General features: G+C 40.1%; 1 protein-coding gene across 1 annotated transcript; it reads left to right on the top strand.

The window, feature by feature from the left end:
• The first annotated feature begins 16425 nt into the window (after positions 1–16425).
• On the top strand, positions 16426–16830 carry LOC145064246 (uncharacterized). Its single transcript, XM_079011730.1, has one exon. It carries the CDS (start codon positions 16426–16428, stop codon positions 16828–16830), a length of 405 nt encoding a protein of 134 aa, XP_078867856.1.
• Positions 16831–26721: the final 9891 nt, after the last annotated feature.

A 26721-nucleotide genomic window follows, 5' to 3' on the forward strand; every position in this document is an offset into this window, starting at 1 on the left:
CGAATAGCACGAACCGTATAGATGGCGATGGACACAAGAAGGCAGGCAGCAGCCCTAGCGGCCACGATGGTCCTATCCGTCGGTAGTCGTCATCTCCAGCAGCGGGTGCAAAGATCGGAGAACGGTAGGGAGTCGGGTGCCGGTAGTAGAAGGCGTCGCATATGGCGGTCCACTCTCGGCTGTTCTTGACGTTAGGCAATGGAATAGTAGCAGCAGTGTTGACAGCGATAGCAGCTCATGGTGAGACGACAGTCTTTCCGACTCCAACAACTGTGGCAACGCCGGTGGTGAACGACAGCGCCGATGAGGGAGGTATAAGGTGATGGAGGTGACGGTTGTAGAGTGCTTCATTAGGGTTAGGGTTTACCGGGTGAAGGGTTTTATACCTCAAGCTCCATACAATTTATCCCATAATGCCACCTTTGGCCCCTCCTCTCCCTTTTTCTTTCAAAGTAGGTCCGAAATTCACCCTTTCAGCCCCCAACATTAAAATCCTCTTTAAATCAGGCCCAATCTTTTACCAAGCAGCCCTTCCTTCTCTTTTCCTTTCAAATTAAATCCCATTTTGCCCAAATAGTCCCTCCTCTACATGATATTTTCACTATAAGCCCACGGACTACAAAACGAGCCCGTCTGATTATCCTTAGCCATATGTTCAAGTATTATTTCCACTACGAACCCCAAAAGCACTCTTTTTTCCTTCTAAACAAATTATAATGCCAATTACACACTTTTTAACCAAGCTCTTTATTTAATTATATTCATATATCGGAAGAAAATAATACTTAAAACACATCTTCAGCTCTTAGGGTTTGACTTGGAAACTGGGTGATATAACTCTCCCCCAATTAAATTACCTTTCGTCCTCAAAATCATTCCTTACCATTCCTACACGCCCAACCATTCTAGTAACATGGTCACCATCATGGGCACACCCTAGCCTTCCCAAGGTAGTTGTGACCAATCTTCGTAAAGCCCTAAAATCGACAGGTGAACAAAATTGCTCGGTACAAGATCACATCTACTCCGTTTGAAATCTGTTTTCTCGAGATGGCCTGATTCCCTGACAACCTACTCATACTGAGTCATTATCTTTGAATCCAGTCCGTTTATCCCTCAATTGACTACTCAACTTCAAATAGCTCGAGGTTCCCACTAAAAATAGGATCACAAACCTAATTATCCCTGCAGATCACTTATAGTTGGCCAAGGCTCAGTTGATCCCACTGTGAGTGGCTTGTCACTTCCCAATCAACAAGCTATTTTGTCCGTACTTGCAATCTAATACACATATACTAACACTGCCCAAACGCTGAAACTGCCCGAACACTGAACTGCCTGAAGCAGTATGTTGCCACATGGCTGTTTTCCAAAATCTACCGAGACCTGCCTGGTCTCAATTCATTCGCCAATCATCTAAAATATCATGTTCCAACCCGATTACGGAACCAAAAGACTCACATGCAGTCGCTCCACGCGACTTCTGAACGAAATCCTTGACTGGAACATATTGCCACTAGTTATCATGCCACTGCAACTCTAACAGCTTCTGATCTAACCAATCAGGTCCATGCGTCAAATCCTGTCATCATCAAATCCAAAACTAAAAGTGATTGCTACCCGAACAATGGTAGCCTAATATCCCAAATGACCTTTAAGCAGTCCACTGCTTCCTTGATCTCATAATTGTAGTGGTGCTCCTACAGTCTTATTACTAGTTTAACCAGGTCTAATCCCTCTAGGGAAATCCACAAAACAATCCGTGGATTTTCCACGCCCTCACTGCTACACCCGACTGGTGGGTACTGTTGTTCCTTCCGCATCCTAAAAACGCACTCATGCTATCTATCAACCTAGTGAATCCTACGCCTACACCTATAGACTTACAACACTTTATCACTATTTTCTAACCTTGTGAATGCTATGGCTACACCCGCAGACTTACAACACTTCTCACATTATCTGTTGCTAGTGAATGCTACGGCTACCCCCGTAGTCTTACAACACTTTCCATACTGGTCAAACATCCACTCGACCTAACACGCAACTGGACTTGAGTCCTGAGTGGAGCTCTAACCTGGTTCCCGAAACCTGGTGTCTGAGAGTCTCGAAGGCTGCCTGCTGCTCAGGCCCCCAATGAAAGGCCACCGACTTCATGGTCATTCGCATCAAAGGAACCGCAATCTCAGAGAAGTCTCGTATAAATCTCCGGTAATAACCCGCTAGACCTAGGAAACTCTGAATCTCAGTTAGAGACCTCGGAATAACCCACTGCATCACGGCCTCTATCTTGGACGAATCGACCAGAATACCCTTCTAGTTGACAAGGTGCCCAAGAGATTGCACCTTGCGCAACTAGAACTCACATTTGGAGAACTTTACAAAAAGTCTCTCCCCCAATTAGATTTGACTAAATCTTCACTGCACGCGAGAATTGAAGGATTCCCAATGCTTCTCGCTTTCTAATATCCCACTGATAACAACCTGCACTCACCAATGATAGTGATTAACCACTGTTCAATCCCTAAGATCACCCATCCTCTGAAATCTTGGAGAGTACTCTTGAAATCTGGTCCAGTCTGACACCTCAGTCCATCTCCCATGCTGTCAACTGAAGGTCTTAATCTTCACTCTGGCTGACGAATCCTCGTTCCCTCTTCTAATTTCACAGCACCACTGAACTCTAACCGAACATAGCCCATTCGAAAATACAATTCTCTTGAACATCCAATGACCAACCACTTATGCATCTAACACCCGCAACTGACACTACCCTCTTCATGTTACCAGTCCTGTCCTAGCAACGGTAGTGCCTTGAACTCCAAAGTTCATCCATAGACAATTGTCGACCACACCTAAACAATGATAGAACCCCTGAACGTTGTCTTCACTGGAGAACTATCACTCTAACCCTGACCGGGTATCCTCTAAATAATATTCCTACATAGATCCCGACAAAGATCTGGAATGATAATGGTACGCGCGGAACCCACTCAGCAACATGCGTCCCTCTGTGGGTTCATCAAGGACTTTTCAGCATACATGATGGCATATATGATCCTTGATAACCCAAACACTAGAAGAAAACTGACCCAAGATCTGACTTATCCAAACTCGCTCACAATTTCAAAGCGATGCGTATTCCCAATATCCATCTAACAGCAGTAGAAGATGACATACCTGCAACATCTGGAGGAATACTAATCATCTTTTGCTGACATAACCTACCCTGCTACACTTGTAGTAGCCTAAACCTTTGGAATGTCGAACTCCCTTATGCACTTTCTCGTACGTGTTGCACTAACTCCAGCCCTGCTAGCCTTTCACCCTAAACCTTTGGAATGTCAAACTCCCTTATGCACTTTCTCGTACGTGTTGCACTAACTCCGGCCCTGCTGGCCTTTCACCCAATGATCAGAAGTCATGGGTCTCTTCCCGAGACCCACTACTATACGCACCTAGCATGAACCTCTCTTCTCAAAGTGCTCCAAATCAATCTCGCATCTGCAACCTCTTGGAAATCATATCCTTCAGTGTCTGACACCCTGCCACACTCACTAGCTTACTTGCAAATGGCTAAGCTGCAACAACTGGAACATCCTCTGTCCCCAAACCGGGTCACAAACTTCTCCACAAAGCTTCTCAGATTCTCCAAGACTCTCACTGATTCGAGTATGGATCCTGTGCTTTTAGTAGTACGGGCCCAATACTACCTTCCACGCCTATCCATACTTTCCTCAGCAATCCTCCCGAATCCTCCAAGTCACTTCCTCAAATTGGTACCCAAGTCTCACTAAACCTCACTACTAACCCACTGAAACATATCCTAGGCTTTCCTAGCTTCCCGAACTCACCCAGTCCTCAGCTGCTAAAGGATTCCTAGTAATCTCAACTAGCTACCTCATGAACATAGCCACATATAACAGAGATCAGATAATCCTTCAGACCCATCCCTAGAACAGTTGAACTCAAATAAGAGTTGCGCAATAGAGTCAAATCTATCACTTTGAGATTATCCAGCCTGTGTCACATGTGACTTAGCATATTCATTTCATAACTAGCTCACATTACTAAGAGTCCCACAAAGCACAAAGCAAGCAGCATTCGGACAATGGAAAATCTAAACATCATGTTCCAGTCAAACCATTTTATCCTCTAATCAAGAATCTTGTGACAACCAGAATTTTTTTATCTTGTAAAGTCAATACAATCAACCAAAAGTGATACTTAATTCTATTGCCTTCTAGCCTCTTTAAGGGTCATTCTAATGAGTTCTAAGACTAGTACACTTAAAGATTCATCGTTAGGAAGTATTAGCTCGAGATCAGAAGGCTGTAACCGAACCAGAGAACCAAACAATTGAGGTTCACGGCCGCAAACCTAGTTCACGGTCGTGAACTCTATTCTGGTCGTGATCTTTTCCCTTATATATATAAGGTCACTTCAGTTTTCTCCATTTCTTTCCCCCTTGGCTGCAAACTCTCTAAACTCTCTCAAGTATCATCCACCAAGAAGTCTTATATTGTCCCCAAAAGGTTAGTAACACATCTATACTTGTTTATGTTTAAGACCTCCGTTGATTACACCCTATATTCATCACTTTCATCACCATCTTCATGAGCTTGAAGTGTTCACAGCCGTGAACCCTTCATAGGGTCGTGAACCCTTCATGAGTTCATACATGGCCGTGAACACACCATGTGTTCTATGGCTGTGAACCCTTAATGTGGTCGTGAACACACTTTCCTTTGGGCGTAAACTACCTTGAGTCAATCACATGTGATTGTAACACTTCAGTTCAAGTGTTTCCTAGTCCCTAAGGCTGTTTCCTTTCATGTTAGTTCGTTTTAAACACTAATTACATGCCTATATATGCCATTACACGTCAAAAAGGACTCGTTCGTGTCTTAGGAATTCATTCGTGGAACTTCTCATCCTTACGCAAATCTTCAATTGAATCACCCACATAAGGTGAGTTCATACCCCTATAATCAATCTTTTAAATGTTTTTAAATACTTTTAAAGGGGGGAATACAAGTAGAACACAATAATATTGTGTAAATTTTTACCTATGATAACCATCACATTAAACGTTTTCTTATGTTTTTGTAAGTGATCAAATCAGTTCAAAAACTCTCTTAAGTTATGTCACTTCATTGTTTATAAAACTCGGTTTTTTAAAGTACATGCATAACTAAGTAGATAATCGAGTCTTTTCTACAAATCAGGGAACAGTTCAAAACAAACATATTAGTAAACTATAAAGGGTATAGTTTAGGGGTTTAGAACATACTATAACAAGAACAGGAAGGAACATATACAATTACATATACATTTACAAAAGGAACGTATACGTTTTAACTAGAACAAGATAACAATAATGTGAGATACTACTTCATGGCACAACAATACACTTGTTGTGTCACGTTTTTGTAACTAGAGTCTCCTGGAGGGATAGCGAGCATTGTGTGTATAGATCTATACGAGACAGACACTCCCACACCCCGACTGTTAGCTATAGTCCCAGCCGGAAAGGCTAAAGGGAGACAAAATGTCAGATTGTTTCGACGTCGGATGATTGTCGTGTTTACAGTAGTCAATCAGCATGGTTACAATCTTATCACATTTTACCTTAATTTAACTAATTGGTTTCAAGGTAGTTAGTGCTTTATTAGTAATTTTATACAAATATTATTGCACACTTTCATTTTTCCCATTACATTCTTATAGTGATATTCTCACTTAAAAGGTAATACAAACTATATTGTTAGTAAAGATAGTCTTAAACTTGGGAAGACTTACAAAAGACAAACAGTATAGTCGAGTCTTAGTACATTCATTTAGAAAGGGGCCTATAATTCTAACCACAGGATTCCTTAGTGGATACATCAGGAATATATATTAATCGGGTCCGGCAGACAGTATGATGTGTGCTTTCTGCTTCATTTCCTGTTCCTTGTTTGGTTGTGGGCTTAGAGCAGATTCACCCAGCCAACTACCTATTCGATCTTAGCTATATATATATATATATATATATATATATATATATATATATTCCGTATACACCAAGTAATCATAAGGAGTACCAGGTATAGGTCAGGTCATAGTATACAAATTCAATATACCGCTTTCTAGTACAAAAACATACTTTTCAGATAGAACATTTAGTAGGCTAAACTAGAAACTTATCAGAAAAAGGGTTAATTCATGTTACTAAACAAGTATAACTTAAAGGACCTTTAGTGGTTAATTCTATAATACCTTAGTTTATACATCAGGTTTATATATAATTAATATCCGTTAGGCAGTTGGATGTGTGCTTTCCGCCTTACTTCCTGTTCCTTGTTTGGTTGTGGGCTTAGGACAGATTCATCCATTTAACTGTTCGCTCGATATTAGATTATATATAGCTTGTATAAACTAAGTGATTATAGAAGGAACTATTGTGGTTACCATTTTTACTAAAGGAAATATATGATTTTCTTAAAGAATGTTTTCATCAAACATAAAGAACTATTACATTTAACTCCGTAAGTACCAAATGAATATGCCAGGGTTATATACAGTAAGGATCTAACAAAAAATGGGATGTGTGAGTTCCCCCTCATTTCATGTTCCTTGTTTGGTTGTGGGTTTAAGGCAGATTCACACAATCGGTTGTCTATTTACTCTAAATTGTATATAACTTGTATCCATTTAGTACTCATAGAAGGAATTGTAGAGTCATTTTTACTTTCATTAATCATATCAGAAAATATAGGATTTTCTGGAGGAACAGGCGAACTTTTCTAAAAAGAACTTACAACATACTTTACATCACTTAAATACTTATGAATTCACTAGCTGAAATGTTGATCTACTCTTTCAAAATAACTTGTATTCTCAGGAAACCAGTAGACAGGTACGCGCGCTAGGATTCAGAAGATGAAGTATGGTAGCTTCATGTCTTGTTTTGTTATTTACTTTTGGAGTCAATCTTTTGTGAATCACATACTTTGTAAACACTTTAATAATAATGCAATGGTTGTTTGTTACTCTAATTACTATGATGTGTGTGTTGTGATATTAAACATGACGTCCTCTCGCCCCGAATGTTTCCGCCGTTCCGGTTTGGGGGTGTGACAGATTGGTATCAGAGCATTGTTTATAGTGAACAAAGTATATCAACCTATAAAAGATATACAACTATAAATACAATGGGGGCCAAAGTGCTCTGAATAATTATATATTTTAAAAATATAACAATACTTTATAAAAGTATACATACATACTTATACATATATACATACTAGAACAAGTATCACAAGAAGCACAGAACAGAAGTATTTAAAGGTTGAACACTGCGGTCAAACCTTGACAGTTATGTAATCATGTCTGGGATCAATATAGCCTGATCAACTATATTCATTTGAGATATGACCGACATGTGTTTAGGAGTGATGTGGTGTTGCAACAGTCTTAAAACTTACCTAACTCTATTCAAGGAAATTCTAGATCAGAACAGAAAGTTAAAATACTATAAGAGTATTTTATGATACTACAAGACAACAACAAGTTTAAAACATACTAAGTTCATTACATTAAAATACTATAGGAGTATTTTAGGCACTATAAATAACTTATGTGAGAACTTAAAAGACCTTTCTGGTAGGTCTATGATTCCGGAGTGTATACTTCCAAGGTTTTATATAATTGATATTTTATAGACTTAGAATTTGTGATCTATGCTTCACTTCCTGTTCCTTGTTTGGTTGTGGTTTTGGAGTAGGATCACTTATTCGAAGGTCTAATTAATCCTAAATTATATACAACTCGTATACATTGTGCAATTATAGGAGGACCCAGTAAGGATCACCCCATAATGTTACACCTAATCTCACAGATTCTTTAGACACTTCCATCCTCATACGACAAACCCTGATAGATGTAACCACTCCATCATAGCAGTCAGTAGAGGAGTTAAGGAGAAACAAAAAGAGATTCAAAGAGAGATTTCCAAGAAGTGATCAACTGGAGAAACTAAAACGTCTTATGTGTCACACTAATAAATAATAACCTTAATTGACTTAGTGAGCTAGTGATTTCACTACTCACACTATGTGTTAGGATTATTTCTTTTCATGCAACCAGTATCAGTTATTCAATTCACAGAGATTCATTCAAGGATATCCACTTCTGATTCATAAAGTTTATTTTTATATAGACTCCCTTTATGAATTGTTTCGAGAACCCTATGAAAGTCAGAACCAGATACACTCAGAACTAGGATAACTTAGTCATTCAACTTTCGGCTTATAACCACTGTTATAGACTTATTTCCATCTTACCTTTGTATTCTTTTTTGCAAAAGATGCATCGCGGTATCCCTGTAAGGCATGTAGTCAATAACACAACAGAGAATCCACCACCACAGTTCAATCCTGCTGCTCTCCAAGCAGCGATAACAGTCGCAGTAACAGCTGCTCTAACTTACATCAGCAAAAGTGGTACCATCGAAACCGGTAGCGGTACCCACTTAACAAACCCCAGAGTTACCCACAGACACCCAAGGGAGTGTTCGTACAAGGACTTCATGAACTGCAAACCCAAATCCTTTAATGGAAACGGGGGAGTCATTGCTCTGATGTGATGGTTCGAGAAAACAGATTCGGTCTTCGCAATATGTATGTGCCCAGAAGGGAGAAAAGTTAAGTTTGCTGCTTGCACCTTCTCCGACAAGGCCCTAACATAGTGGAATAGCCATGTTAAGTCACTGACCCTATCAGTAGCTAACTCGATAGGTTGGGAAAACCTAAAGGAGAAGATGTTGGAAGAATACTTCCCAAGGGGCGAAGTACAAAAGCTGGAACAAGAGCTATAGGAGCATACCATGGTCGGCTCAGACATAGTGGCCTACACAGACAGGTTTAGCGATCTGGCAGCACTATACCCTGAGATGGTTACCCTGGAGAGTAAGAAGATAGAAAGGTACATCTGGGTTTTATCTACCCCGATTCAAGGAGATGTACTGTCTTCTAACCAAACTACATTCGATATCGCCAAACTCCTGGTCCAACGACACATTGACTATGGAGTCTGCCATGGCGTGGTGGCCCCAAATCCCAAGCCATCAAAGGGAGGGGACTATAAACAAAAGTCAGGGAAAAAGAGGAAAGAGCAAACAACATAGGAAACCACGTAGGAACAACAAATGGTTACTATATACGCCGCCACAACACCTGCTACTCCAGCATCTGCCAGTCGATATGCTGGAACTCTCCCGAAGTGTGATGGGTGTAACTACCACCACACCGGAGTAAGTCAGGAAATGCAATGCCTGAATTGCCACAGGAAGGGGCACACTGCCCGGTTCTGCAGGGCACCAGCACAACCGATCTCCCAAGTCCCCAGAGTAGAAGTAAACCAGGCCTGCTATGGTTATGGTGAGACAGGGAAATACAAGAGGGATTTCCCGATAACGAAGAACTCAGGCATGGATGGACGGATTCTGATGATCACAGCAGGAGAAGCTACCCCGGAGTCACCAGCGACGAGCGGTACGTCTTCGAAATAAGAATTGCTTTAAAATTTAATTTATATTTATATAAGATTAAAGCTTGGGGAAACATTTAAAAGTAATTATAATAACTCACTCGTCTAAACAAGTCACAACATTCATAAGAGAACTAAAGATCCGTACAGGTAAGCTATAATGGTTTAGTATGTACATCAGGGTTGGGCATAGCTAGGATTTTGCAGACTTAGTGTGATTGATTCTGCCTTAAATCTTGTTCCTTTTATGGTTGTGGATTTGGGGTAGAGTCACTCAGTCGACCGTCTTATTAATCTTAATTATACATAACTTGTATATGCTAGGCGATCATAGAGGTACCGAGGAGGAGCATAATATAGAGTATCGACACTAGTTATCAAGGCACTGTCACTGTTAATACTCGCTCATCACAGTACGGTTTGTGGCGGTGATATTATCAAGGAGAAAACTGAACGCACTAGAAAGTCTACACAGAATACATTGTCGAACACACTCGGGATACACCATCATATAACAAACGTTTCTTTCAAATCGGCCTAACTTTTGTATCTTTAGAGAATCCGTTTTCATCATTCGTCATGGATTGACGTGGTCCTCACCGTACAAAGTTCATATGTTTCGAAATTCCATCGCCTTAACCGTCAAATTCACGAAACCCCCCGTCATTTGTAACGACAAACCGACCTAGACCTCAGTATTGTCTCTTGTCTTCTAAACCCCGAAGTACTCATGCAAGGACTACCTTGCCCTCTGAAACCTTGCCACCATATACTCAGCAGACCTTCCCGAACTACCACTCGTCCAACAGATCAAGTTCAAGCACATAGGCTCAGGACGAATACAACCCACCTATCACTACTAAGTGTATGTGTAAGGGTGGTATATAATTATGATTATGCAGATTTAGTATGTGTGTTTCCGCCCTATCTTTTGTTCCTTGTCTGGTTGTGGACCTGGGGAAAAGTCGCACATCTGATGGTCTTACTAATCCTAATTATATACAACATGTATGCACAAAGTGATGATAGATGGACCAGGTATGAATCTTGTCTTGAGCGTCAGGGCAAAGTTACCCAGGTCTACGAGTGTGTATTCTGCCATTCAGAAGAGCACGAACCCAGGAGTACAACTAGGAAAGCTAATTTTGGGACGAGATTCCATCTAATAGGGGGATGATGTGACAACCCAAAAAAATTTATCTTGTAAAGTCAATACAATCAACCAAAAGTTAGACTTAATTCTATTTCCTTCTAGCCTTGTTAAGGGTCATTCTAATGAGTTCTAAGCCTAGTACACTTAAGGATTCATCGTTAGGAAGTATTGCACCCGAACCAGAGAACCAAACACTTGAGGTTCACGGCTGCAAACCTAGTTCACGGCCGTGAACTCTCTTCTGGCCATGATCTTTTCCCCTATATATATAAGGTCACTTCACTTTTCTTCATTTCTTTCCCCCTTGGCCGCAAACTCTCTCAAGTATCATCCACCAAGAACTCTTATATCATCCCCCAAAAAGGTTAGTAACACATCTATACTTGTTTATGCTTAAGACCTCCTTTGATTACACCCTAGATTCATCACTTTCATCACCATCTTCATGAGCTTGAAGTGTTCACGGCCGTGAACCCTTCATGAGTTCATACATGGCCGTGAACACACCATGTGGTCTATGGCCGTGAACCCTTCATGTGGTCGTCACCAGACTTTCCTTTGGCCTTAAACTCCCTTGAGTCAATCACATGTGATTGTAACACTTCATTTCAAGTGTTTCCTAGTCCCTAAGGTTGTTTCCTTGCATGTTAGTTGTTTTAAACACTAATTACATGCCTATATATTCCATTATATGTCAAAAAGGACTCGTTCGTGTCTCGGCAATTCATTCGTGGAACTTCTCATCCTTACGCGAGTCTTCAATTGAATCATCCACATAAGGTGAGTTCATACCCCTATAATCAATCTATTAAATGTTTTTAAACGCTTTTCAAGGGGGGAATACAAGTTGAACACAATAATATTGTGTAACTTTTTACCTATGATAACCATCACATTAAACGTTTTCTTATATCTTTGTAAGTGATCAAATCAGTTCAAAAACTCTCTTAAGTTATGTCACTTTGTTGTTTATAAAACTCTATTTTTTAAAGTACATGCATAACTAAGTAGATAATTGAGTCTTTTCTACAAATCAGGGAACAGTTCAAAACAAACATATTAGTAAACTATAAAGGGTATAGTTTAGGGGTTTAGAACATACTATAACAAGAACAGGAAGGAACATATATAATTACATATACATTTACAAAAGGAACGTATACGTTTTAACTAGAACAAGATAACAATAATGTGAGATACTATTTCATGGCACAACAATACACTTGTTGTATCATATTTTTGTAACCAGAGTCTCCTAGAGGGAGAGCGGCCATTGTGTGTCTAGATCAATACAAGACAGACACTCCCACACCCCGATTGTTAGCAACAGTCCCAGCCGGCAAGGCTAAAGGGTGACAAAATGTCACATCGTTCTGACGCCGGATGATCATCGTGTTTACAGCAGTCAATCAGCATGGTTACAACCTTATCACATTTTACCTTAACTTAACTAATTGGTTTCAAGGTAGTTAGTGCTTCAGTAGTTATTTTATAAAAATATTATTGCACACTTTCATTTTTCCCATTACATTCTTATAGTGATATTCTCACTTAAAAGGTAATGCAAACTATATTTTTAGTAAAGATAGTCTTAAACTTGGGAAAACTTACAAAAGACAAACAGTACAATCGAGTCATAATACATTCATTTAGAAAGGGGCCTATAAAGCTAACCTTATGATTCCTTAGTGGATACATCATGAATATATATTAATCGGGTCCGGTAGATAGTAGGGTGTGTGCTTTCCGCTTCATTTCCTGTTCCTTGTTTGGTTGTGGGCTTAAAGCAGATTCACCCAACCTACTATCTATTCGATCTTAGCTATATATATATATATATATATATATATATATATATATATATATATATTCTGTATACACCAAGTAATCATAAGGAGTACCAGGTATAGGTCAGGTCATAGTATACAAATTCAATATACCGTTTTCTAGTACAAAAACATACTTTTTAGATAGAACATTTAGTAGGATAAACTAGAAACTTATTAGAAAAAGGGTTAATTCATGTTATTAAACTAGTATAACTTAAAGGAACTTTAGTGGTTAATTCTATAATACCTTAATTTATACATCAGGTTTATATATAACTAATATCCGATAGGCAGTTGGATGTTTGCTTTCCGCCTTACTTCCTATTCCTTGTTTGGTTGTGGGATGATAGCTTCATTTTATTTACTTCTTTTTATAGTTCTTTAGCACATTCCATTTGCATTTTAGTTAATTTCCATACATATTTTCCTTTTTGTTATTTTTATGACCATTTCGGGTACTTTCTAGTTTCTTGAGCATTATTGCATATTTTAAGGAAACTAGAGGAGCGGGAGTGTGCGGGATCTTTTGGAAGGCGATTGGACATGAAGAGCAGTGGGGATGTCATGATTGATAGCTTTCGTGGTGATCCGGGGAGTAGGCTTGTCGATTGCTTGAAAGCGCAGAAGTGTTGAACTTTAAATTTGAAAGGGCACAAGAGAATTCTTGAGTGCGCAAGATCGATGTTTAAGAGTTTGCGGAAGTTTTGAGTGATGTGGAAAGACAAATTGGGCTTTAATTGAAGAAATATTGAAGAAAAATGGGCTAGGAGCTGATTGGATTCGAACTGGGCCAATGGATTAGCTGTGGGGGCCCAAGACTTGAAGAAGCCCAAAAATCCCGTCGAAGCCCGCGGCCCGCGTAAGATTACCCGCGTCCCGCGTGGATTCCTGACAAGGGCAATTTCGGGATTTTATTTAGAGCTCTATATTGGGAAGTTTGGTGTGCCTCTTCAGCCTTATCTTGGAGGTCCGAGTTTGACACTTTCTCTCTGGAGTTTGGAGTACTTTTGAAGGCCAAGAACACCTCAAGAACATCTTGATTTCACCTCTTGATTATTGTAAAATGTGTGGTACAATCTTCTCTAACTTTGTTTCTTTGAGTTTATCCATGCTTGGCTAAACTAATCTTGGTTGACTTTTTGTTGAATCCTTTGAACTTTTGTTAGATGTTGAAGGATCCATGAACTTCTTCTTAAATCTTTATGGAAATGTTTTGTGTTTTATCATATTATCACTACTAGTATGTTTTTATTCATGAGTTTAAATGTGTTTGTAGTGATTAGTTGGCTAATTTCGTGATTAAGTAAATGATCCTCAAATTAGGAAGCAACAAATAATTTTTGTGTTGCTTTTGCTTCACACAATCATAAAAACATTCCCTCCAACATGGTGGTGAAAGCATTTGACTCCTCTTGGATTTGGTGACTTTTTGGTTCTTAATGCTAGTTGACTTTCACTAATTACATGCTATTTGGAATTAGTGACTTTGACTAAGGAAATTGTTATGAGCTTCTCTAGCCATTTCAAAAATTAATAAAAGTCTAGGTAATCTTAAGCTCCTTGGATTACTATAGCCAAATTAAGGATTTAAATCAAAGTATTGCACCATTGGATTCTAATGATATGTTCATCAAAAGTCAAAGTGAGGAAACTTTAAGTCAACCATCTCTCCCTTATTGATTTTACATCAAACCCTTATTTTTGTTGAAATCGTCTATTTAAATCATAGTTAATTGTAGTTTGTTTCAAGTATTTCAAAACACCAAATCCCCCCCTCCCCCCATTTTATTTTTATTGTTATTTTACAAGTATTTTTACAAAGAGATTTTTCATTGAGTTACAAATTGAACCAATCTACGTGGATTCGACCCCTTTACCACTATACACTATTTTAGTATGTAATATTTAGGGTTATTATTTGTGTTGGCCTCGACAACCACCAAATTTTTGGCGCCGTTGCCGGGGATTGTTTTATTTTTAATCAATTTGTTTCTGTATGCCCAGATCTCAGCTTACATGTGACTTGATTTACAACCTAGAAATCGAAAAAGAAGCAAGGCGTTTGGCGAAGGAAAAACGAGTTGAACGTGGTCAAACTTCAAACCCCCACGGGGACCCGGAGGTTGAAACCGCTTCTTTAAGTGATATAGAACCCGATTCTAGTCCCGACCCTCGTCAACAAAATCCACCCATTATTGAACCAATTGCAATGGCGGACGGAGGAGAAGTTCCCGAAAGAACTTTGAGGCAAATGATGGAGACCGATGTTACACAAACTCCAACCGGTATCAATTACCCGGTTTTGGAAGGAGGCTCGGAGTTGAAGTCAAGTTTAGTCCATCACCTACCAACTTTTCATGGATTGGAGAATGAAGACCCTCATAAGCATTTGAAGATGTTCCACATTATTTGCACTATCATGAAGCCACAAGGGTCAACCGATGACCAAATCAAGCTAAGGGCGTTCCCCTTTTCATTAGCCGATAGAGCAAAAGATTGGTTATTCTATCTTCCACCGGGGTCGATCAACTCATGGACCGACATGGCAAGAGCTTTCCTTGATAAATTCTATCCCGCTTCAAGAGTCTCAAGTCTTAGAAATGAGATTTGTGGAATCCGCCAATGTCAAAATGAGACTTTCCATGATTATTGGGAGAGGTTCAACAACTTGTGCTATAGTTGCCCACAACACCAAATTCCAGAACAACTCCTCATTCAACAATTCTATGAGGGATTGTTGCCAATGGAGAGAAGACTAGTTGATGCCTCAAGTGGTGGAGATGTCTTTAGTAAAACCCCACAACAAACAAGACAACTTTTCAACACCATAGCCGCAAATTCACAACATTTTGGCCCTCGCCAAGATATGAAAAGGGACACAAAACACAAATTCAATGAAGTGGGAACATCAAATCTTGAGTCTCAAATAAAAGATCTAACCTCCGTTGTCCAAAAGCTAGCCATGGGAAAAACTCCACAAGTGATGGTTTGTGGAATATATGCAACAATGGGACATCCTACGGATATGTGTCCCATCCTTCAAGAAGACGCGGAGCATGTGAATGCAACGGGAGAGTTCCAAAACTACCACAACAAACCATCTGGTTACCAAAATGCATATAATTCAAGTTGGAAGCTAAATCCTAACATGAGCTACAACCCAAGACCATTGCCTCAAAATGCATTGGTTAGACCGTCCTATCCACCACCACAACCTCATTACCAACATCAACAACCACACTATCAACCTAAACCGCACCCTCCACATCATCATCAACAACCTCTCAATCTCAACCAAGTAGCTCCGGAATGTCTCTTGAAGACATTGTCAAATCTTTAGCCACTAGTACCCAACAATTCCAAAAAGAGACAAGGACTAGTATCTCCAACCTTGAAGCACAAATGGGATATATAGTTACATCTATAAGCAAGTTGGAATCCCATGGTAAACTCCCTTCTCAAACTGAAAAGAACCCAAATGTCAATGTGGTGACCTTGAGAAGTGGCAAACAAGTCGGAGAAAGTAGTTCAAAGAAGAAGCCAAGGGAAGAAGAGGAAGAAATAGAGATCATTCCCATTGAAGAACCTATTGTCAAGAACGATGCACAAGTCGGAGCCCCAAAGAAGACTACCCCTCTAGTAACACCAATAGCCACTCAACCACCGTTCCCCTCCCGACTTGCAACTTCAAAGAAGAATATGGAGGAGAAAGAGATTTTGGACACCTTCCGAAAGGTGGAAGTAAACATCCCTCTACTTGATGCAATCAAGAAAATCCCAAGATATGCAAAGTTCTTGAAAGAACTTTGTACCAACAACAGGAAGTTGAAGGGAAATGAGAAAATTTAGACGAATGAAAACGCATCCGCAGTTTTACAAAGGAAACTTCCACCCAAATGCAAAGATCCCGGAATGTTCACGGTTCCTTCTAAGATTGGAGATGTCACTTTCAATAGTGATATGCTTGATCTTGGTGCCTCTATCAATGTCATGCCCTATTCAGTGTATGAATCATTGAATGTCAGACCCTTAAGTGAAACCAGTGTCAAAATCTCTCTTGCGGATAAATCAAGTGTCTTTCCTAGAGGTGTTTTGGAAGATGTCCTAGTGCAAGTGAACCAATTGGTCTTCCCGGCGGATTTCTATGTGATTGATCTAGATGCGCAAGTATCCTCCAAATCGACTCTAATCTTGCTTGGGAGACCGTTTTTGAAGACGGCTAGGACGAAGATCGATGTGTATGCGGGAAATTTGACAATGGAGTTTGATGGCGAAACGATAAGTTTTAATATTTTTGATGCCATGAGATATCTGTGACAACCGTCAAATTCTGGTCAATTCAAAGTCAAATAAAGTCAACAAGTCAAACCGGTCAACCCAACTAACCCTTGTGTACTAGGGCTTACGTTATGTATTTACTAAACAACTCGCTATTCTAATGAGAGATCATAAATCGAAAAGTACGTACATCTAGATCTCCTTAACCTAAAACTGTGGTAAGTGACGAGCCAAACCGATAAAACAATGTTGCATACTCATCAGGAGTGTGTAAGATCCTTAAACAAGGCTTAACAGGGTTTACGGACCTTGCATTGCGAAGCCGGACACTCAAAAAGGTCACAAATGAAACCTCTCTCAATCGTTTTCACTCTATCTCTCTCTATTTAGAAATCTCTCCCAAATCTCTCCAAGAATGTGAAATCTCTCCCAAATATCTCTTTGTATGTGAAATCTCTCCAAGAATGTCAAATCTCTCCCAAATCTCTCCAAGAATGTGAAATCTCTCCCAGATATCTCTTTGTATGAAAAATCTCTCCAAGAATGTCAAATCTCTCCCAAATCTCTCCAAGAATGAGAAATCTCTCCAAGAATGTGAAATCTCTCCCAAATCTCTCTCAAAAGTTTTCGTAACTTTTTGAAGTCATTCGGGTCATTCCGACCCTTAACCAGGTCAAAAACGGCTTAAAACGGGGCAAAAACGGACAAAAAAGGCTTAAGGACCCGAAACCCCTCTTAGGGCCGAAAGTCCTCTTAGGGACCGAACCCTTCTGAGCCGAAGGCTGCTGACCCGAACCCGAAGGGTCCTCTCGGGACCCGAACCTCGCATGCACACCCGAACCCGAAGGCTCCTAGAACCGAACCCGGAGGTACTGTTCACTTCGGTCCAGTTCGCTTCTGATGACTTCGGACCGAGCCCTTCGCTTCCTTGTTGCCTCGCCTCGCTTCGGACCCAGCCTCAGGAGGACCGAACCTCCGACCCCTTTCCGAGAAGCCTCGCTGGAAGTTCTTTTCTTCCTGGTTTTCGACTACGACTTCATTTTAGCTTCGTTTTTAATTGTTTTAATGCAGGATTTTCACCCAAAACTTTATTTTAACATATAAGGACCCATAATTATTAAATTATCACGTTTTTAAGGATAAAACCTTATCCAAAAGAGTGGGTGAAGTACAAGAGGTGGAGTGTTGACTTTCCTTTATTCTATGACACAAGCAACCACCATACCCACTCCATGCCTAACCCACACTCCTCCCCACCATACCTTGTCAATTCCTTGTCCTTTTTACCTCACTGACAAGTCATTCCCACGTTTTTCAGAGCTGGACACTCAACCTCTCTCCTCATTTTCTTTCACTTGCTTCCATTTCACCAAAAATACAACACAACTTTTCTCTCAAACTTTTTATCTCTATTTCAAGACTCCAAGGCTGATTTTCAAGCTTTATTCTTCTCTTGGTAAGTATAATTCATCCTCCTTGTGATTATTACACTTGATTCTACTCAAATAATTGATTGCTTACACAAATATCGTCATATTTGTTGTTAGCTCCTCAAATCTTCAAGCATCTCCCAAGTGTTCTTGAGTTGAACACTTCTTTTCTCCACATCCATCTTCTGAAATTGCTTAAGGTGAGTTCATACCCCTACATTTTCATGTTTTCTCAAGTTTTTAGGGGTGGGGGGGGATACAAGTTAAAACACCAAGAACATAACTAAACTTTTCTAACAGCCTTCATCAGAAAAGTTCAACTCCATTCACGGACTGTTTTGGACAACTTAAACATTTTAGTTTTCAAAACTGTTTAGGTGCAAGTAGTTCCACTTCTTAGCTTTAAAATGACTACTTGCACATCTCCATACGATTTTTCTACAATTTATGGTGATTTTTACAAAACTGCCTATCATTTCAAACATCAACCCGGACCAGTCTGTGATTATGGACTTTTTCACACATGTAAGAAGTCATTAAAATTTATAATAAAAATTATGAACAAACTAGACTCATTTTCCAAACTCTCAGAATTTACGGATTTTGATTTTCACCTTTATTTATTTTTCTATGAATTTTCTAAAACATAATAGAAATGGTAATACTAGAAAAATGTTTTCAATTTCATATACACCTTGTAACTTGTTGAGCAAGGTGTGTACCTTCATGTAATGATAAGTTATTACCATATATGTCATCTTGTCTTATTATAAATACATACATCAGAAAACAAATGGATTCTTACTTCCATAAGTATGGTAAATATATAAATGATATTACAAGGCTATATCCATTAAAATACAAACATTGGTAAACTATGACAAGTAAGGCTTATGCTCACTACCCAAACAAATATTTAATAAACTATAATAGGTATATTTTAGGGTTCTTTTACATAACAAACACATTATTTAAGGTATTACACATACAGAAGAGTTATTACCACTATGAACAATTATGATAAACTATAATAAGTATAGTTAAGCCCATTATACCCCCACAAACGAACACGCTAGTTATAATCGGTATAGTTATGGCATATATATATATATATATATATATATATATATATATATATTACAAACAAAGTGATAAACGATAATAGGTATAGTTTATGTTTCATCTACACTACGAACTTAATTACAAGAAAGGAATTCTCACCATCACCATCACTTTTGATAAGCTATAATATGCATAGTTCATGTTCACTACCACTATCACTATTTGATGAACTATGATATGTATAGGTTATATTCACCATCACCACCACTATTTGGTAAACTATAATATGCATTGTACATGTTCACTAGTCACTATCACTATCCGGTGAACTATGATATGTATAGTTTATGTTCACAGCCACTATTACTATTTCGTACACTACACTAGGGTTTGGTTCCGGTTTTTGGATTTAAGTCCACATTCAATTTCGCATTGTTAGTTTTCAGCTATAATTTCTAAGTGTATATGCTAGAGTTATATAGAACCTAGTCGTGATTGGCTTAGAATTGGTGGTTCCGCCTTATTTCCTGTTCCTCGTTTGGTTGTGGGCCTAGGGCAGACCCATTACATTCGACGTTTTATCTAACTTTAATTTTATACAACTTATATACACAAGGAAATTATAGAAGGAATCTATAGGGAATTTTAGGATGCACTATTTCATAACATAGAAACTTACATTTCACATTTTGAGGAAAAGTACCGGGTTCTCATATGAATGGGGTACATTCCAAAGTACCGGGTTCACATAGAATAGTTATTTTGATATTAAAACTATATTTCATCTAGAATTGTTAGACTTCAACCATAATCACTGAGCGTATATGCTTGAGTCATATAAGAATTTAGTCTTGATTGGCTTAGAATTGGTGGGGCCCGCCTCATCTCCTGTTCCTCGTTGGGTTGTGGACCTAGGGCAGACCCACTATATTCAACGTTTTATCTAACTTAAATCTTATATAACATATATACGTTGGACGATTATAGGGGAAATCTACGGGTCATTCTAGGGTTCATTAACGCATCATATAGAAATATTATGTTCATACTTAACAAAGAAAATATTGGATTTTCTGGAAATCAAACTCTATCGATTTTACAAGGAAAATGGTTTCTACTTCAAACAAAACTCTTATGAACTCACCAACTTAATTGTTGACACTTTTTCAAAACTACTTGTATTCTCAGGAAACCAGTGAATCAGGAAAACTTCAGTGCTTTAAGGATGGGACGTTAAACCGTCAACAATTTATTTTTGTCATCATAATGTAATTGATTTTGAAACATGTAAACATATACTTTGGTGTAACTTTTTCAATTATATTTATGATGGTTGTATTTACTTTGAGCACTATTTTACACGTTGTTGTGATACTGTACATGAAGTCCTCCACCCCCGGACGTTTCCGCCATCCTTGGTTTGGGGGTGTGACAATATCCTAGTGATGTTTCATCTTTGTACTTTGTTGATGTTGTTAAGCCAATTACTTAATAATTGTTTGAGTTATCTAACGATGAAATGTTGGAGATGATTAAGCAAAGGATTCGATTGTGGGAAGCTAGCCGAGCAATTAAAGCTTTATTCTTTGGATCCGGAAGTTGAGAAGTTGGTAAATAAAATGAAGATGAAGAAATCCACAAGATTAGATGTCAAGAAAATTGAATTTCCCCCAACTCATACAAAATTGCCTCCATCCCTTGTTCAACCACCCGAATTGGAATTGAAGGTCTTACTTCAACACTTGAAGTATGCCTACATGGGAAAGAATGAAACCCTTCCAGTTATCATTTCAACTCACTTAACCGAATTTGAAGAAGAACAACTCATCAAGGTGTTGAAGGAGCATAAAGAAGCCATGGGTTGGACGATTACGGATATTAAAGGATTGAGTCCCTCCACTTGTATGCACAAGATCTTAATGGAGGATGAATGCAAGCCAAGCCGGGACGCACAAAGAAGGTTGAATCCGCCAATGATGGAAGTGGTCAAGAAAGAGATTTTGAAGCTCCTAGATGCGGGGATGATCTATCCAATCTCGGATAGCAAGTGGGTGAGCCCGGTGCAAGTCGTTCCAAAGAAGACGGGAATCACGGTGGTTGAAAACAACAAAGGTATGATGGTCCCCACTCGTGTGCAAAACAGGTGGAGAGTATGTATTTACTACCGCAAACTCAATGCAAGCACACAAAAAGATCATTTTCCATTGCCTTTCATCGACCAAATGTTAGATAGGTTGGCAGGGAAATCCCCTTATTGTTGTCTAGACGGGTATTCCGGTTTTCACCAAATCCCGGTGGCACCAGAAGACCAAGAAAAGACGACATTTAAATGTCCATTTGGTACTTTTGCATACCGGAGAATGCCATTTGGATTGTGTAACACCCTAGCCACTTTCCAACTTTGTATGGTTAGTATCTTTTCGGAATACGTTGAAAACATAATTGAGGTTTTTATGGATGATTTCATGGTATATGGCAACTCTTTTCAAGAATGTTTGACCAATCTCACAAAAATTTTAAAAAGATGCATTGAAACAAACTTAGTTTTGAATTTTGAGAAATGTCATTTCATGGTGAGTCAAGGTCTCATTTTGGGTCACATTGTGTCTAAAAAAGGAATTGAGGTAGATAAGGCCAAAATTGATGTTATTCAAAGCTTACCTTACCCGACTTGTGTTCGGGAAGTTCGTTCTTTTTTGGGCCATGCAGGTTTCTACCGAAGGTTCATCAAGGATTTTTCAAAGATAACAAGAACAATGTGCCAACTCTTGCAAAAGGAGGTTGAATTCGAGTTCAATGAGGCGTGCAAAGAAGCTTTTGAGAAGCTCAAAGAGTTGCTTACATCCGCTTCCATCATGCAAGCACCAAATTGGGATCTCCCCTTTGAGATCATGTATGATGCAAGCAACTATGCGATAGGCGCCGTTTTGGGTTAAAAGAATGGGAGGGCCTCCCACGTGATCTATTATGCATCAAGGACACTAGACAATTCTCAAAGAAACTACTCTACCACGGAGAATGAGCTATTGGCCATAGTGTTCGCTTTGGAGAAGTTTCGGCAATATCTACTTGGCACCAAAGTTATAGTGTATTCGGATCATGTGGCTCCAAGTACTTGATGAAAAAGAAAGATGCAAAGCCGAGACTCATCCGGTGGATCCTACTATTACAAGAATTTGACTTGGAAATCCGGGACAAGAGCGGATGCGAGAACCTCATTGCCGATCATCTAAGCCGGATCACTTCAAATGAAACTCCTCTCCCGCTGCGGGACGAGTTTCCGGATGAGCATCTCTTTTCCCTTACTCAATCTATTCCTTGGTATGCCGATATCGTTAACTTTTTGGTCACAAAAGGTATCCCGACACATTCACACGTGCTCAAAAAGACAAGCTCAAAAGTGATGCAAAATACTATGTGTGGGATGAGTCTTATTTGTGGAAACATTTTCCCGATCAAATCATTAGGTGATGTGTACCCCAACAAGAGCATCAATCTATTTTGCAATTCTATCATGAATTTGCTTGTGGGGGACACTTCGGACCTAGCCGAACCTTGAGAAAGGTTCTTGAATGTGGGCTATTTTGGCCAACCATGTCACGCGACTGTTACTTGTTTTGCAAAAGTTGTGAACGGTGTCAAATGATGGGAAACATTTCGCAAAAGAACCAAATGCCCCAAAATCCAATCCTTGTTTGTGAAAATTTTGACGTATGGGGGATTAATTTCAAGGGCCCATTTCCTGTTTCGTTTGGCAACGTTTACATCTTGCTCGCGGTTGACTATGTTTCCAAGTGGGTTGAGGCCAAAGCCACAAGATCGGATGATGCCAAAACGGTTATCGAGTTTTTAAAATCTAATGTGTTTGTGAGATTTGGTGTGCCTAGGGCTTTGATTAGTGATAGAGGGACACACTTTTGCAACAAAATGATGGAGGCTTTATTGAAAAAGTACAACGTGACCCATCGTGTCTCTACCGCCTACCACCCTCAAACGAATGGTCAAGCGGAGGTCTCGAATTGTGAAGCGAAGTCTATTCTATAGAAAACGGTGAATCCGACAAGGAAGGATTGGAGTTTGAGACTTGACGATGCCTTATGGGCCTATCGAACCGCTTATAAGACCCCGATAGGAATGTCGCCCTTCAGATTGGTTTTTGGAAAACCATGTCATCCTCCCATTGAATTAGAGCACCGCACATTTTGGGTGGTCAAGTAATGCAATTTCAACATTGACGAGGCGGGAAGGCATAGGAAACTTCAACTCCAAGAGCTAGAAGAATTGAGAAACGACTCCTATGAAAATGCAAGGATTTACAAGGAGAAAACGAAGCTCTTCCACGACAAATCCATCACCCGGAAGCATTGTGAACTGGGGCATAGGGTCTTACTCTACCATTCACGATTGAAGTTATTTCCAGGCAAGCTAAGGTCAAGATGGATTGGACCTTTTGTTGTGATAAAGACATTTGACCATGGGGCGGTAGAAATTCAAAGCGAAAAGACGGGAAAAATTTTCAAAGTCAATGGGCATCGGTTGAAGCCATTCTATGAAGGTTTCAGTGCTAATGCTCTTGAAATCATCCATTTGGATGTCCCGATGTGTTGAAGCAAGCCAGGAAGACGTCTCGCCAAAGACGTTAAAGAAGCGCATTCTTGGAAAGCAATGTGCTTTCACCATTTTTCAAATTCAAATAAATCATTTTGCAAAGTGTTTTTTTTTTGGGATTCAAATAAATTTATGAAAGGTTTCACCAATCGTTCCCTGTTTTACTCCAAATTTTGTCAAAATTTTGAAACCGAGCCTTACGGGGATCGTTTTGGCTTAAAAATCAAATTTCGAGAAAAATTTCAATCTTTTGAAGTGCAGGAGAGCCCGCGGCCCACGTAAGATGCATGAAGGAGAACCCGCGGCCTACGTAGGTTAAGGATCAAATTGTGGAACAGCACCCGCGGCCAGCCCGCGGCCCGAGCCCAACCCGCGTGAAAGATCAGAGTGTCCAGAGTTTTTCTCAACAACTAGACACAGCCTACCCGCGGCCCGCGCCTTGCCCGCGCTTGTGTTGTCAACACTTAGCAATTTTTTTTCATCGAATCAGCAACTGTGGCCAGCCCGCGGCCCGAGTTCAAACCATGTAGAGGCATGTGAAGATCAGTCGACCGATGAAAGGCTAGACGCAGTCAACACGTGGCCCACGCCCTGCCCGCATGTTGGTCGTTTTACTGATTCCTTGGAGTTGTTGACTGCTTTGACTTTTATTGACCAAGGGGTTTAATGAGTTGACCAACATTAACCCGGGTTTGACCCTTCTTGACCATAGATTAAACTCCTCTAGCACCCTTCTTCTTCATTCTAACCTAACAAAATCCCCCAATTTCTCTCTAGAAGCTCAAGAACTCCATAACCACTTCTCACAAAAATCCATTTTCCCGGAGTTCTACTGATCGGAATCTCGTGAAACCACCGCCATTCTTCGCCATTTTTCACCCTCTACAAACCCCACCCAAATTCCGGTCCGATCTGTGGCTGGAATTTTGGGCGCCACCACCACCCACCACCACCTTCTTTGGAGATTCCGAGCATGGGGTTTTGTTTCTCTCCTCGAGGGCTTTCTAACCATACCAATCTTTCCACAAAAACTCACAAAAAATTTCCGTCTAATTCCGGGTGCCGCCACTCTAGTCGTCGGAAAGTCATCTTGAAGCTAGTTTGTAGGGTTGTTTTAGCGATTAAAGCGTCAAATACGGAACAAAATTCCAAGCTTGGGGTGTGTCTTGACGAAATCTTTTTGGTGGCACTAATTCATCCCGGGTTTAAGAAATTGGGTAATTTCATTTCTTTAACTTGATTATTGACACCTCAATTTCCCATTTGTTGTTGCTATTGTGTGCCTTTGTTGTGGCTTGAGAGTTATTATTGGTAAAATTTTGTCCCAAATAAATGTCTAAACGTGCAAAAACGGGGACGGGAGCTACTTCCTCTAAAGGAGGGTCGAAGGGAAAATCCAAGGATCCCCCGTTTCGTTTGTTGAATCGCGAGGACCATAAAACTTATGATTTTCTCGTTTCGAATAAGCGTCAAGTAAGTCAACAAAATTCCTCCATATGGAATCTTTTGATAGTCTTGGGGTACTCGATGGAGTCCAAGCGTTATTTAACAACCTCGGGTGGGGTCAATTCCCTTATAATTGCGCCGCCACCTATGTTGAACCCACCTTGGAATTTCTTGCCATATTTAATCCCGAGGAGGAAGCCCAAACCGTCACCTTCCAAATGCTCGGTGAGAAACGATCCCTACTGCATCGGGTCGTGAACGCCCTGATGGGCACTCCAGTGGACAACCTATATTACCAACAAGACCCATGGCCCGGAAACTTCAATGAGCATTACTTTTGGCAGCAAATTACCAACGAGCCACAATATTCATCGTCTTCATCAAAGGCCTCCTTCATACTTCACCCATGTTTGCGCCTAGCGCATCGAGTTCTCACATGCACCATTTTTGCCCGCTCCGAAGTGGGACAAATTTCAAAGGGGGAATTATTTTTTCTTTGGTGCATGATTCGTGAGAACGGTCCGCGGCCGGATTTTGCCTCCTTTTTCTTCACCAATTCTTACAACCTCACAACTATGGACAAAGGAGACATTTTCATTGGGGGATTGATCACCCTCATTGCATCTCGGCCACCGTTTCAACTTCATCTCTTTACTCTTCCATTCGAGAAGGCTTCCGGCCCCTCTAGCCTTGATGACCATGCACTTCGCCGAATGCAACTCATCCGGGATTCGGTGGTCGGTCCCATGTGGATTCTTGACAACCAACCATACCTCATTCTCCCCCATGAGTATATAGGTAGTTTTGAGCTAACCGATCCCGAGCAATGGATCATTCCATCAGACTACCCTCCACCTGTAGATGATGAGGATGACCATTTTCAGCCTGCACAACAATTCGCCGAGCCTCAATTTCAGCCGCAGCAGCAGGGGGGGACACAAAGTCTCGCCATATTGCCGCCCTACGTTCTTTGAACAATTCGCCACAATGTTCTCCACGATGCAGCGCATCGATACCCAAACACAAGAGAACACTCGGGCCATCCAGGATGCGGTGACCCGTGTTGATCAGCTGGAGCAGTCCTTCTCGTCTACTTCCCGCCAGGTCCAAGATATGTGGGACTACCATTATTGCCACGGGCATTTCCCGCCGCCTGACCCTCCGATTTAGGTCCTTTCCGCCCTTTCCTTAAGCATTGAGGACAATGCTTGTTCTTAAGCTTGGGGTGGGGCATTTCCTTCTCTTTTAGTTTTTCATGCATTTTTAGCTAGGTTGCATAACATTTTAGTATTAAGCTAATTTTCATTCTTTCTTTTTATTTATTTAAAATTCCAAAAAGATTTTATTTTCTTCTTTTTCACCTTTTATATTTTTGCATAACATT

The sequence above is a fragment of the Lactuca serriola genome, chromosome 1 (assembly GCF_051521515.1).
Source record: "Lactuca serriola cultivar US96UC23 chromosome 1, Lser_US96UC23_V15, whole genome shotgun sequence".
Taxonomy (NCBI): domain Eukaryota; kingdom Viridiplantae; phylum Streptophyta; class Magnoliopsida; order Asterales; family Asteraceae; genus Lactuca; species Lactuca serriola.